We start from the raw sequence: 12,017 nt of genomic DNA, 5'->3' as shown, positions 1-12,017 counted from the left end.
TCTTCTTCTTCTTCTTCTTTTTTTTTTTAAAGAGACAGGGTCTCGATATGTTGCCCAGGCTGGAGTGCAGTGGCTATTCGCAGGCGCGATCCCACTACTGATCAGCACAGGAGTTTTGACCTGCTCCGTTTCCGACCTGGGCCGGTTCACCCCTCCTTAGGCAACCTGATGGTCACCATATTGATGCCGAACTTAGCGCGGACACCCAATCGGCATAGCGCACGACAGCCCAGAACTCCTGGACTCAAGAGATCCTTCAGCCTCAGCCTCCCGAATAGCTGGGACTACAGACACATGCCACCGCGCCCGGCGAGGCTAGTCTTGAACTCCTGACTTCAAGTGATCGGCCTGCCTCGTCCTTCCAAAGTGCTGGGATTACAGATGTGAGCCACCATGCTCGGCACTTTAGTAGCTTTTCACAAACGCAGCCCATGTCTCCCTGAGAGCTGGAATGTGCTTTCCTAAAGCCTAGGGTGCATGCCGATCCTCCTGAGATGGCTTCCTCCCTGCCAGTCCCGGTTTCCCTTAGAACGCCCAAGAGTCCTGTGTAAGAAGCATGAGACTTGGAGCCAAGTGGATGGGGTCCCAACACCGGTTGGTCAATTCCTAGCTGGTCATTAACCTCTCTGACCTTGGACTCCTGCTATGCAAAATAGGAAGAATGTGTTTATTACTATAAACGCTGTGAACCCCTGTGATCAGCACCATTATTGTGTCCATTCCACACCTGCAATGTCTTTGTCTGTATCTAGGGAAGTGATTTCCCTTTTTACCTCCTTCTTTTGCCAAGAAGGGAAGTAGACCATTTCACCAGAACAACTCTCCCTGGCTGTTTGGAAACTGAGCTCTGTCACCCATCTGGGCTCTGTGATCTGCCCCAGGAAAGTACCCTCTCACCATTCCTGGGGGACCACAAGGCAATACTTTTGTTTCTCCCTTTTTTGGCCCTGCCTGACACTCTCCCCAGCACTTCCATCCCTAGCTTCTGACTTTCCTCCTGACAGGAAGGGCAGCTCCCCTCTGTCCCCCATACTGGCTCCTTTCAAAGGCTGGTCCTCCACTTGCTCAGCCCCAGGCACACTGGTGAGATCTTGTAGTCCTTACACTGCCACCTTGCTGTCACTGGGTCTTCTCTGAGCTTTAACCAGGACTCCATGACTACTCCTGACTCCACCCTGGCTGTTTCTCTCTGTGGCCTGTGGAAGTCCTCTCTCTTTTCCACAGATCAGGGCCATGGTCTCACACACATGTGCCCCTGTGCCCTCTCTCCCACCCTCACAAACCTAGGATGGCGAGCACGGTGCCACCCTTGAGCACCTCCATGGAGCCAGAGCAGACAAAGTAGAGAGCCTGCAGGGCATCGCCTTGGTGGATGAGGTACTCGCCCGGCGTGCAGAAGGCGGGCCGCAGGGCCAGGGACAGCGCCCGCAGGCAGCCGCGACTGGCTGCCTCGAACAGCGGCAGCTGCAGGACCTCCTTGTGCAGGTGCATGGCGATGTCTGCGCGCAGCTCGTCAGGGAGGCTCTGCAGCAGCTGTGGGCAAGCAGGTGAGGGGTGGGGGTTGGGGGTGGCAGAAGAGGAGGTGTCTTCCAGCCAGCCCCTCTCCACCCTTGCAGGCCTCAGGAACAGAGGAGGCATGGGAGGGAGGGACCTGAGCCCTCTCACAACTCCAAGCTCCACACACGGTGGGCAGCGAGGAGGCTTCCTCCGCCTCCCTCACGATCACTTTAGCCGCCATGAGCAGCCCAGCTTCCCACCTCAGTGACCACTGAGCCCCCAGACCTAACTGGGGTTCAGAGGCCCCTCCAAGCCTTCTTGGCTGCCCTCTGTCCCATGCCACTGCCCCCAAGACAGAAGGGAGGCACAGGGGCCAAAGTTCTGCATTCCTCATCCTCCTCCACTCCTGATAATTCTAGCCCACTGCAAAGCCCTTGAGGGAGCACAAGCTAGGAAGCCCAGCCTTGGAGGCCGCACCTCAGTGGTGTCGATGCCGTTGTTCACGGCCCAGGTGGCCTGGAAGTACTCCAGCATGCGCTGCTTTAGGGGCTTGGGGATCCGGTGGATGCGGATGTAGTCGCGCAGGTCGCGCGTGCGGCTGTGGTACAGAAAGCGGCGGGCGTACATGCGCTGGATGATGGCCGTCACGTTCCCAAACACCACCGCGTGCATCAGGGCTGGGGGAGGGTGGCGAGAGGGGGTCACCTAGGGGACCTGGCCCGGCCTGACATCAGGCTGGGCTCATCTGTCCCCGGCCCCGCACGCTCCTAGGTAAGGCCCTCGGGCTGCTGTGCGGGCGGAGTCTCCCCCAGCCCCGGCCTCGGGTTCCCGAACCACCCGAAGCGGAAGAGCCCCCGGCCTAGGGCCCCCGGGGGTTGGGGGGTGGTGGAAGGGCGCCGCCTACCGGCGGAAGTCTGGGAGTGGCCCGGGGAAGGCGCGCGCAGCCGGGCTCACCGCCGATGAGCATGGTGCAGATGGAGAAGATCTTCTCGGTGTCCGTGTTGGCGGACACGTTGCCGAAGCCCACGCTGGTAAGGCTGCTGAGCGCGAAGTAGAGGGAGGTGATGTAGGCGCTGCGCAGCGACGGGCCGCCCAGCAGCTCCAGCCCGGTCCCGTTGGCCTCGCTGTTGCTGCTGCTGCTGCAGTTGTCACTCTGACCAGAGCTGTTCCCTCCAGCTGGGCTCCGGCCCACCAGGTAGTAGGGGGTCTCCAGTCGGCGGGCCAGCTCCTGCAGCCAGCCTGAGCGGGGAACAGGAGGGCTTGAGCAGGCAGGAAGACACAACTGCACTGTGGGCGAGGATGCGGGCCCGGGGGTGGGACACGCAGACACAGCCCCAGCCCCATGGCTTCCCGCCGCTTTGCCCCTTTGCTGGCAGCCCAGCACACCCTCTCCACCCCCTCAGCCCTCAGAAGAGCTGAGGCCTGTCATTTCTCCAGCCAGCTCCTGTTGGCGCTGAGGATGACACAGGGAATTCACACCTTCCCCATCATGGTTGGCGCCCATCCCAGGTAACCGGCCCAGTCGGAGGGCCTGGCTGGCATGGGCCAAAGGACTGGAATGCCCACTGCATTCAGCCACGGCCTCATCCCCAAAAATGGATGGTGAGGCCACCTCCGCCCTCACCTCCACCTGTCCACCCAGACTCTCTTCCTGCACTTCTCCGAGTTCATCCGTTCCAGAAAGCCCTCCCTCCCCTCCCCTTTCGGCCTCATCCCTCCCTACAGCCACACAAACCACTCAGCCTCACACACAGGTTCCAGGCATGTCTGCATGGACAGGCACACACACTGCTAAGGCAACGTGTGTGCCCCACACAGTCGAGAAGACAAGGACACATGTGAGCCCCTTACAGCCACTCACACTGAAAAGGCCTGTGCACACTTGGGAAAGGGACAAAGGCACACTGGTGCCTACACACTGGCGCACTGGTGGGGGGTGGAGACACACTTTCGTGGACACAAGCACACAGGTGAATATATTCACACAGGTGTGCACATGTGCATGCACGCACACACATAGTCACAGGCCAGACTGGGCCATGGGGCAGAGGCTGGATTGCCCCTCAGCCCGACATTCTCCACCTGGCCTTGGCGCAGAGTAGGACTGTGCACTGAGGTATCTCCTGAGCCCGTGAGCTGGGAGTCACTCTTGAGCCTAGCTGGAGAGTTGCAGGAGCTCTAGGGTGGGGGGAGGGGATCCCAGGGTCCGAAGAGGGCAGACTGGCTGATCTAGAATGGTGAGGCAGGGGGTATGTGTGGCTGTGGCTCGGGGTTGCAGGCTGCAGTGAGACCTTACCTCTCCACTTGTGCTCTGCCCCTCCCACCTCAGCTCAGACCCCCTACTTCACACTCTCCCCAACACCTTAGGCATGTGGGTCCCTGTGGCCCCACACACTTGTCATCCACCCACTCATTCATTCAGCAACCTCACACACTGCATGCCAGGACCTGGGATCCCACAGGAGCTCCCTGAGGGCTCCAGGTCAGAAGGGCAGATGATTTAGGGCCAGAGCTACATCTCAGAGGGGCCACATGGCAGGAAGGGATGGGGGCTTGAGCCAAGTCCCATGGGATAGGGCTAGAAAGTTTCTGGAAGAAGGGACATTTGTGTTTGGTTTCAAAGGGTAGTTAGGGTTTTGATACAAATAAATTGAGGGGATCATTCCTGGTGGAGGGACAGGCATGAGTCAAACCTGGAGACTGAATTTTAAGACAAGTAGAGGCAAATAGCTCAGTTTGGCTAGAATGTGGGGTTAACACTGAGGGCATCAAATTCCAGGCTAAAGAACTTGGGAGGGGGTGTAGTAAGGCCTGTACTAAGGTGGGGGCTCACCCTCCTGTGGTCTGAGGTGTGCTATAAGAATGCAATGGACTCCTGAGAGCTAGACTCAAGTGACAGTTGGAAAAAGAAATAAAAAACGCAATGGAGTATGTGGCTGGCGCAGTGGCTCACACCTGTAATCCCAGCACTTTGGGAGACTGAGGTGGGTAGATCACAAGGTCAGGAGTTTGAGACCAGCCTGGCCAACAAGGTGAAACCCATCTCTACTAAAATTAAAATTAACCGGGCATGATGGCACATGTCTGTAATCCCAGCTACTCAGGAGGCTGAGGCAGGAGAATTGCTTGAACCCAGAAGGCAGAGGTTGCAGTGAGCCGAGATCAAAACACTGTACTCCAGCCTGGGCAACAGAGCGAGACTCTGTCTAAAAAAAAAAAAAAAAAAAAAAAAAAACAGAATGCAATGGAGTACATAAAACTCCTCCTCATGGTCATTGTTCAATTGGCCTCTGAGGGTGAAGCCACCTGAAGCCAGATGCCCAGGATAGGGAAGGTGGGGAGAAGCAGCAGGACACAGGGGAGGGTGGCAGGGAGGCCTCTGATCTTTCAGTCTTGGCCAAGACTGAAAGACCAGCAGCCCCCGAGGCTGGGGCCAGGACAGTGCCTCCAGTTGGGCAGGGACAGGCCAGCAGGAGCTGTCCCAGAGGCTGGGGGCTCGCACACCGAGGAGTGCCCTGAGTTCTCTTCCTCAGTGCTCGGCAGTCTTTTGAACATCCAGCCCACCTCCACTGGCCTAGTGGGAATCTGGGGAAGGAACTCTGTCCACATCATGGGCATTGGAAAAGGAAACCCAGGCAAGGAAGCCATGGAGAAGGAGCCGCCCACCAGACAGAACTGGGCCAGCCGCCTACCCACCCACCTCAGCCTCACCTCCCCCTACAAGGAGCTCTCCTGCCAGGGCTGGAGTTGGAGAGGTCTGGGTTTGGTGCCAACCTGGTTAGGGGGCAGTTTCCCTGGAGAAAGAGAGGAGATGATGATGTGAAGAACTTGTAAAGTCTCTAAACATAGACTAGTACCAGCTCCAAACAGAATGAAGCCACCTGGAACTCAGGGGTCAAGGGTGAAAGAATACTGTGTGTATCTGCAAGGGTCAACCCACCCTTGCCCACCCTGTGGGGTCCAGAGGCCCTTGGGAGCTAGAGGTGTTCTTAATGTCAGATCAGCAACCCCTGTGAGGTGGCTGGAAGAGAGGAGCCTCGTGGACATAAGGCCAAGGGTGTCTGGGTCCCATTTCTGGGGATCTGTGTCTCAGCCCACTTCAGGGGTGGTGGAGACAGGCTTTGTTTCACCACTGTCCATCTGCTGGCCCTCTGACTGTGTTTGCCGTGTGGCTGTCTGACCCCAGAGCAGCCGCCACCACAGGCTTCCTCTGGGAATGGCAGGCATCAAGGAGCTGACACTGCCTGGAGTGTCCTGGCTTCTACCTGCTCAGCAGCTAGAGCACTTGGGGAAAATTTCAAGCGGGCCCTCTGTGACACACAGAGGGCCTCCCGAGAGTTTGCAGAGGGAGAGAAGATTCACAGGAGCCTTGTAGTTCCCAGAGAACTGATCAAAGTGAGTTTCTAAGGCTGACCTGGACACCTGGTGACTCCACCAAAAAGCAGTCGTAAGAAGCCACGTGCACCTGGAACCCCGGCTAAATGTCAGTTACCTGGAAGCTGACAGAGGACTGGAGGGCTGGGGAGGAAGAAGGCAAGTTTGATTTTAGATCTGAGGAGCCTTGAGAGTTAGAAACAGCTGGAATGGAATGGTTTGGCTAGAGAAAGGATGGAAGTAGAGATGCTCACGCAGTGGTGTCAGTGTAGTGGCCGAGGGAAAGTGAGGTGAAGGGGGAAAGCTATAAGGAAAGCCAGTCTGGAGACCCTGAAACTTAGAGAGGCTGGGAGGAGGCCAGCCAAGGGCTCCATCACCCACAGCTGACAGGAACTACGGCTGGCTGGGTCAGGTGATACAGGGACTTCAAGGAGCATAAGGGTTTGGCCCCAGAAGGTCACTGTGACCTTCTGGGTGACATGTTGGGTGCAGAGGTGGGGGTGGAAGCCCTCCCAGCAGGAGTTAAGATGTGAGTGGGTGGTGAGCAGAGGGAGGAGCTGTGGAAGGAGAGGTGACATGAAGGAGAGTGAAGATGCAGAAAGGCTGCTTTTTAGGCTGGGGGAGAGCAGAGCTGCAGCAGGGAGAAATGTGGACTGCAGGTGACACGAGAAAGGCAGGGGCCTTGGATGCCAAGGTGGTGGAGACAAGCTTAGAGAGGATGCAGGGGGAGGGGCAGGGAACACTGGGCATCAGAGGAACCCTGGAGGGCAATGGCTCCTGGTTTGGCCTTCCCAGCGGGGCAGAGTTTAAGGAATGTGACCCACATTTGGCCACAGGAGGCCTGGATGGGTGACTAGGACTCCTTGGGCTTTCTCCACAAGGCCCAGCTGCTGGAGAACAGGCCTGTCACGTGGTGGTGGCTGTCACACTCATACCTCTTCTCTGATTTGCACATAGGCAGACTTGCACAGGTCCCCGACACCACACATCTGCGCACACGCTTGCACTCACACTCCTCTGACACGGTTGTACAACCCCCTCGCCACCACATGCACAAGGAGCCTCCAGTACCAATCTCAGGCAGCTCCGATTCGCTGCTCTCGATCTCCCGCTGACCAATGTAAAACCAGATGCAGGCCACCCAGTGTGCGAGCAGGGCAAACACGGCCATGAGCAGTGTCAGCACTACAGCACTGTACTGTGAGTACCGGTCCAGCCTTGGGAGCAGGCGCAGGAGGCGCAGCAGGCGCACGGTCTTCAGCAGGTGGGCCCCAAAGTACTGAGATTCGGGGAGGGAGGGAGGGAGGGAGGGAGGTCAGCCAGGCTGGCCCTCCTTGACCCTCGGCAAAGCCCACCCACCCTGCCAGCCCAGCCACACTGACCACGTTGACCTTGAAGGCATGTAGCAGGTCAAAGGGCAGCGCCGCGATGACATCCAGCAGGAACCAGGTGGTGACGTAGTGGAGGCAAATAGACTTTGGGGCAAACACCACTTGACCCGACTTGGACACGAATGTAGTACGGAAATTCAGCACAATGTCTGTGGGGATCCGGGTGGGAGTCAGCACTGAGGCAGGGGGGCAGCCACTCTCGACTAGACACTGCTCCCTTTCTCCGTAGTTGACACTGTCCCTGGCCCTTTCCATACATCATCTGACTTAGTTCTCACAGTAACTGTAACAGGGAGACAGCGTTTTGCCTATTTTACAAAGGAGGAATCTATTTTATGGAGGCCCAGAGAGCTTTGACCAGCTCAGGGTCCTATAATTTGTAAGTGGCAGATGTTTAGAACCTAGGTCTGATTTCAAAGCTCACAGTTTACAAACGTGAGAGGGCAAGGGGGTTACTGTAGGACCCTGGAAGCCATCTGGACTATCCCCAGCAAAGCCCGTGGGTGCCAGCAGAGGGTGGGACAGAAGGGGCAGAGTGCACGCACCAAGGATGAAGAGGACCTCCACGGCCAGGTCACAAACGCTGGGCGGGCCTCGGGCAGCACTGGGCTCCCGTGCTGTGCTCACACACACGCTGTAGGGCACGGTGACAGCCACATAGAGTGTGGCAAGCAGGATGAAGCCGTCCCAGGTGGCCCTCAGCGCCCCACAGTGCAACAGGATGAAGGGCGACTTCCGGATGGCGGCTACTTTGTACTCAGGCAAGTTTGGCTTCTCCCCAAACACCCCCTAGTGAGGCAGGGCAGGCCCAGGCAGAGAGGAAAGGATATTGGCACAGGCTGAGTTTGGCTAGAGTCTAGAACCGGCATCCATCTCCTTTCTCTCCCTGCATTCTTGAAGCAACATCTGCTGTGAGATGGCATCAGCGTCTCCATTTTACAGATTAGAAAACAGGATCAGGAAGGTTAAGTGACTTAGCTGAGGTCAGACAGCTGCTTAGGGGAGGAGCCAGGATTGAACCAAGGCCCATTTGACTCCCAGGCCAGGACTTTCTTCTGTGTCTCTGATGGATCAGCCATGTGATCTTCCCTCCTTCAGTCCCACCCAACCCCCAAAGCGCTGGCAGGGCCTGGGTGGCCCCCAGGACATTTTCTCTGGTAGATCAGGTTCCCTTTCCCCATCTCCTGTGTCTGCCCCTCCCCTCTACCTTCAAACACACATCCCAGGGCTCAGCCCACCTTATTGAGCTTGTGCTTGCCCTTGGGCTGCTTCTGCAGGTGCCCAGACAGGTGGTAGAGCACGGCCCGGCTCCGCCGCCGGTTGGCATTGAAGCTTTTGGATCGTGCCCGGCCATATCGGCGCCGGCCACCACCTGCAAAAGAAGAGGGGCCCATGAAGATGACGGGTGGGTGCCCACACACCCTAGCCCCGGGTTGGGTGTAGGACTGGTCTGCCTCATTGACCATTTAGACTGTTTAGACTTGGGGGCTCAGGTATTCCTCACTTCCTGGGTTCACTTGCCCAGCCCAGCAATGGACAGTCCTAGGAGTACTGGCAGACAATACCTCTGGGGTCTGCTTCCAGGAGGAGGAGGAGGTTTGGACCAGGGATCTCTACGGGGAAAGGCCTGGGACAGGAAGCAAGGAGGTAGCTCACAGGGGCAGGGTGGAGAACTAGCAGGAGGTCATCAACAGAGGGGTGGGAACTTAGAGTAGCAGCCCAGGATCTAGTGCAGGGACCAGAGGGTGACAGTGAAGGCTGACATCATGGAGAGGCAGACCCAGCACTGGGAATAGGGGAGTGGGAATGGAAAGTCCCCCCGCATCCCCAAATGGCAAAGAGGACTTGACAGCTTTGTAACCTGCCCAAAGGCCTGCCCCAGCCCTTGGAGGACACAAGAGGGGAACAACTCCAAGATCTCAAAAGCAGGCTCTGGCCAGAGCTCCACCCCCAGTCAGGTTTGCCGTAGGGAAAGAACCTGGCGGGTCTGTGCTCAACCTTATTAACTGGTAGAAAGTCATGCTTCACGGGTGCAATGGGGTTTGTTTGCTTTCAGTTTCTTAATAAAGTTGACTTTAAAACTCCAACTTTGTCTCAATCTGTCTATTTGGAAAAAATATTCCCATACTGAGGCATGTGGAGATGAGAGCGGCACAGGCCTCTCAGGCAGCCTGAGCGGGAGGGAAATGAATGCAGGAGGCAGGGGGGATCCCCTCCCCATGCTCAGACTTGGTGCCAAGGCCCCGCCCAGGCCTGTGGTACCCAACACCCCAACCATAGCAACTAAATGCACCTACCTGTCTCCTTCCATCTGTCAGGGCCCCCTCGGTTCTTGGTTTCACTGATGTCCTTGTGAGAGACCAGGAAGAGGGCCACTTCCCCTTTCTCATTCTTTATAGGTATCACATCCAGGAGACACCAGAACGGGAGCCCTGGACACAAAAACAAACTCAGCCCACCTCCCATTCTTGGCCCTGTCTAAGGTGACAGAGGTCCTGGCTCCACTGACATCCTGGGCAAGACACAGGCAGGATCCAGTAGTTTCCTGGTGGAGGGACTGGCAGTCCAGTTTCACTGAGGACAGGGTTTGATGGAATAGGGGGGCTTCAGGGGCATGAGGCAAGGGAGAGCAAACATAACTGTCAGATGTGCAGATGTTCTCTGCCAAAATCGGATGTTTTTCTGTTGGAGGCGGGAAACCCAAGGTTGGAACTGAATACAGGCTGAGGCTAGGGTGAGGCAGGTAGAGATGAGGAGATAGATCAAGAGGGGTTGGAAGCGGGGCTGGGGGGATGGGAAGATGGGATGAGATGGGGAGATGGAGAAGCTGGCAATAGAAAGGAGGAAGGACAGTGGATGGGGCTGGTGCCAGGCTGGGTGAGATGCAAAGGCAGTCTGGGTGGCCAGGTGGCCCCTCACCGCTCTTCCGGTACAGGATCAGCTCAGCCTTGAACTCCTTGTGTTCATCCAGGGCCTTGCGGATCTGTTGGCGGACGAGCTCACTGGTGTCTGGCCCATAAAGGAAGGAGCAGGCACAGCCCCGCTGCATGACCTCAGCCCGGGAGAAGCCCGTGAGGTCACAGAAGCCATCAGAGCAGTAGACCACGGGGAAGAGCCCCGCCACCTGGGCGTTGCCCAGCACGAAGTTACTGTCTGCAAGAGAGCACCTCTCAGAGGAGGTGTGGGGTGAAGGGGCAGGAGGCTACCACCCCTCCTTTCCCAAAAGCCTGCAACCAAAGACTGGGTTTTCCAAACCCCAGGAATCCTGTCTGTGATAGGGCAGGGCTGTTTATGAATGGGAATCAGAGTGTGTCACCTGTGTGCCAGTGCCCTGCAGCAAGCATGAGTACATTCAAGAATCAGCACGTGTCAACTGAGGTCGGTGAATGAAGTGCTGTGCGGGCACTGTGCCCTCTGGAGGGTGTCCTGAGCAATGTGGGGTAAGGGCTGGATACTGCTAGCTTTAGGCCAGCCTCAGCCCCACCTCTGCTTCTGCCAGGCTCACTCACCAGCCAGGTACCCAGGTTGGCTGTCTGGCTCCTCCCACTGGGACTCACCCGGACTGGGAGGCAACCCCAGGCCACCATACATCCTGCCCTCTGTGTCTTAGCCCTAGCTGCCTGACCTGGCTCAGGAATTAGTGAATGTAAGCAAGAATGGGGGTGTAAGAATGGTGACTGAGCAAGGGAGCCTACAGCCAGGAATGTATTGGGGAGTGGGGGGCACTGAATCAGCAGGCTGCAGGCGCCAAGCACACTGGCAAAGCAGATGGAGGAGCCCGGAGGGGGGAGAGCGCAGTGCTGGGCTCCCACCCCCTATCAGGAACTGGAGACCAAGGAGGACCTAGGCAGAGAGCTGGGAAGCCCCACGGGGGATGTGAGGGAGAGGAGGAGGGAGGGGCTTTCACCACTTCCCCTGAGCTCAGAGCCCCCAGAACCTGGGATCCAGAGCTCAAGGAGCCTTCTCCAAACTTCCCCAGTCCTGATGGGAGTCCCCAAACCATCTTCTTGGGGCTAGAACTGCTCCCAGGTCTAGGGGGTTCAGGCTATGAGATGGGCTTTGGACACACCGTGCTCTTCTGAGTTCCGCCTACTCTATCTCCGTTTGCAAATCTCTTTTTAAAATCTGTTTTTTGAGCCCTCTCGGCCATCCCTGAGCACTGCTCACCCACCTTGCCCTACCCTGCCAGTCCGAGGGTAGTTGCTGAGACAGCGCCAGAGGCAAGGGTGGGATGGTTCAGGCTGACTAGGTTCGGGTTCGAGACCCGCTAACAGCATCCCAGGACCCACACTCAGGGACTTCTGGCCCTGTTGCCTCCAGTGTTGACCCCAAACCTTGAACCTTCGGGGAAACGGCGCCTGGCAGGACACAATGGCCCCAGTCTCAAGAGGGGTGGGGAGGGAGGAAAGAGTGAAAACAGGCAGGCGCCAGGCCGCGCTACTGGGGGTTGGGGCAGGCGGAAGCCCTGGCAAGGGTCCGGCGGCCCGGCTGCGAGTGGGTGAGGGTCGGACTCACGCGTGCCGTCGAAGCGCGTAGCGATGGTGTCCAGGAAGGTGTTTTGCGGCGCCAGGAGGCCCCGCATGGCCGGCATCTTAGGCGCCCGCGGCTTCCCGCCCCATCCCTTCGGGGTGCGGGGACTCCGCACCGGGGGAGGGCGCCCAGCTCGGCCGCCCCCCGCCGGGCCCCGCGTTCCCTAGCGCAACCGTCGGGGGGCAATGCCCAGACTGGGATCCCGGGTCGCGCTGGCCGCGGGCG

The 12,017-nt window shown here is 57.9% G+C and overlaps 1 protein-coding gene across 3 annotated transcripts in view; it reads right to left on the bottom strand.

Moving 5' to 3' along the window:
• Positions 1–12,017, bottom strand: part of KCNH3 (potassium voltage-gated channel subfamily H member 3) — an 18,888-nt gene extending 6,871 nt beyond the window's left edge. The window contains exons 1-10 of one of the 3 annotated variants that reach the window (XM_003939135.4): positions 11,778–12,017; positions 10,182–10,415; positions 9,560–9,694; positions 8,501–8,634; positions 7,808–8,051; positions 7,254–7,411; positions 6,943–7,150; positions 2,452–2,736; positions 1,975–2,174; positions 1,284–1,533 (exon numbers count right to left, since the gene is read on the bottom strand). In XM_003939135.4, coding sequence (XP_003939184.1) covers positions 1,284–1,533; positions 1,975–2,174; positions 2,452–2,736; positions 6,943–7,150; positions 7,254–7,411; positions 7,808–8,051; positions 8,501–8,634; positions 9,560–9,694; positions 10,182–10,415; positions 11,778–11,853 — 1,924 coding nt within the window. In that variant the 5' untranslated portion in view covers positions 11,854–12,017. The remainder of the gene's footprint in view (positions 1–1,283; positions 1,534–1,974; positions 2,175–2,451; positions 2,737–6,942; positions 7,151–7,253; positions 7,412–7,807; positions 8,052–8,500; positions 8,635–9,559; positions 9,695–10,181; positions 10,416–11,777) is intronic. The other 2 variants (XM_010349779.3, XM_039471760.2) reach the window with 2 other exon arrangements.

The sequence above is a fragment of the Saimiri boliviensis genome, chromosome 7 (assembly GCF_048565385.1).
Source record: "Saimiri boliviensis isolate mSaiBol1 chromosome 7, mSaiBol1.pri, whole genome shotgun sequence".
Taxonomy (NCBI): domain Eukaryota; kingdom Metazoa; phylum Chordata; class Mammalia; order Primates; family Cebidae; genus Saimiri; species Saimiri boliviensis.
Note: the sequence above shows the minus strand (reverse complement) of the source record. Positions and strands in the feature narration are given on the sequence as shown.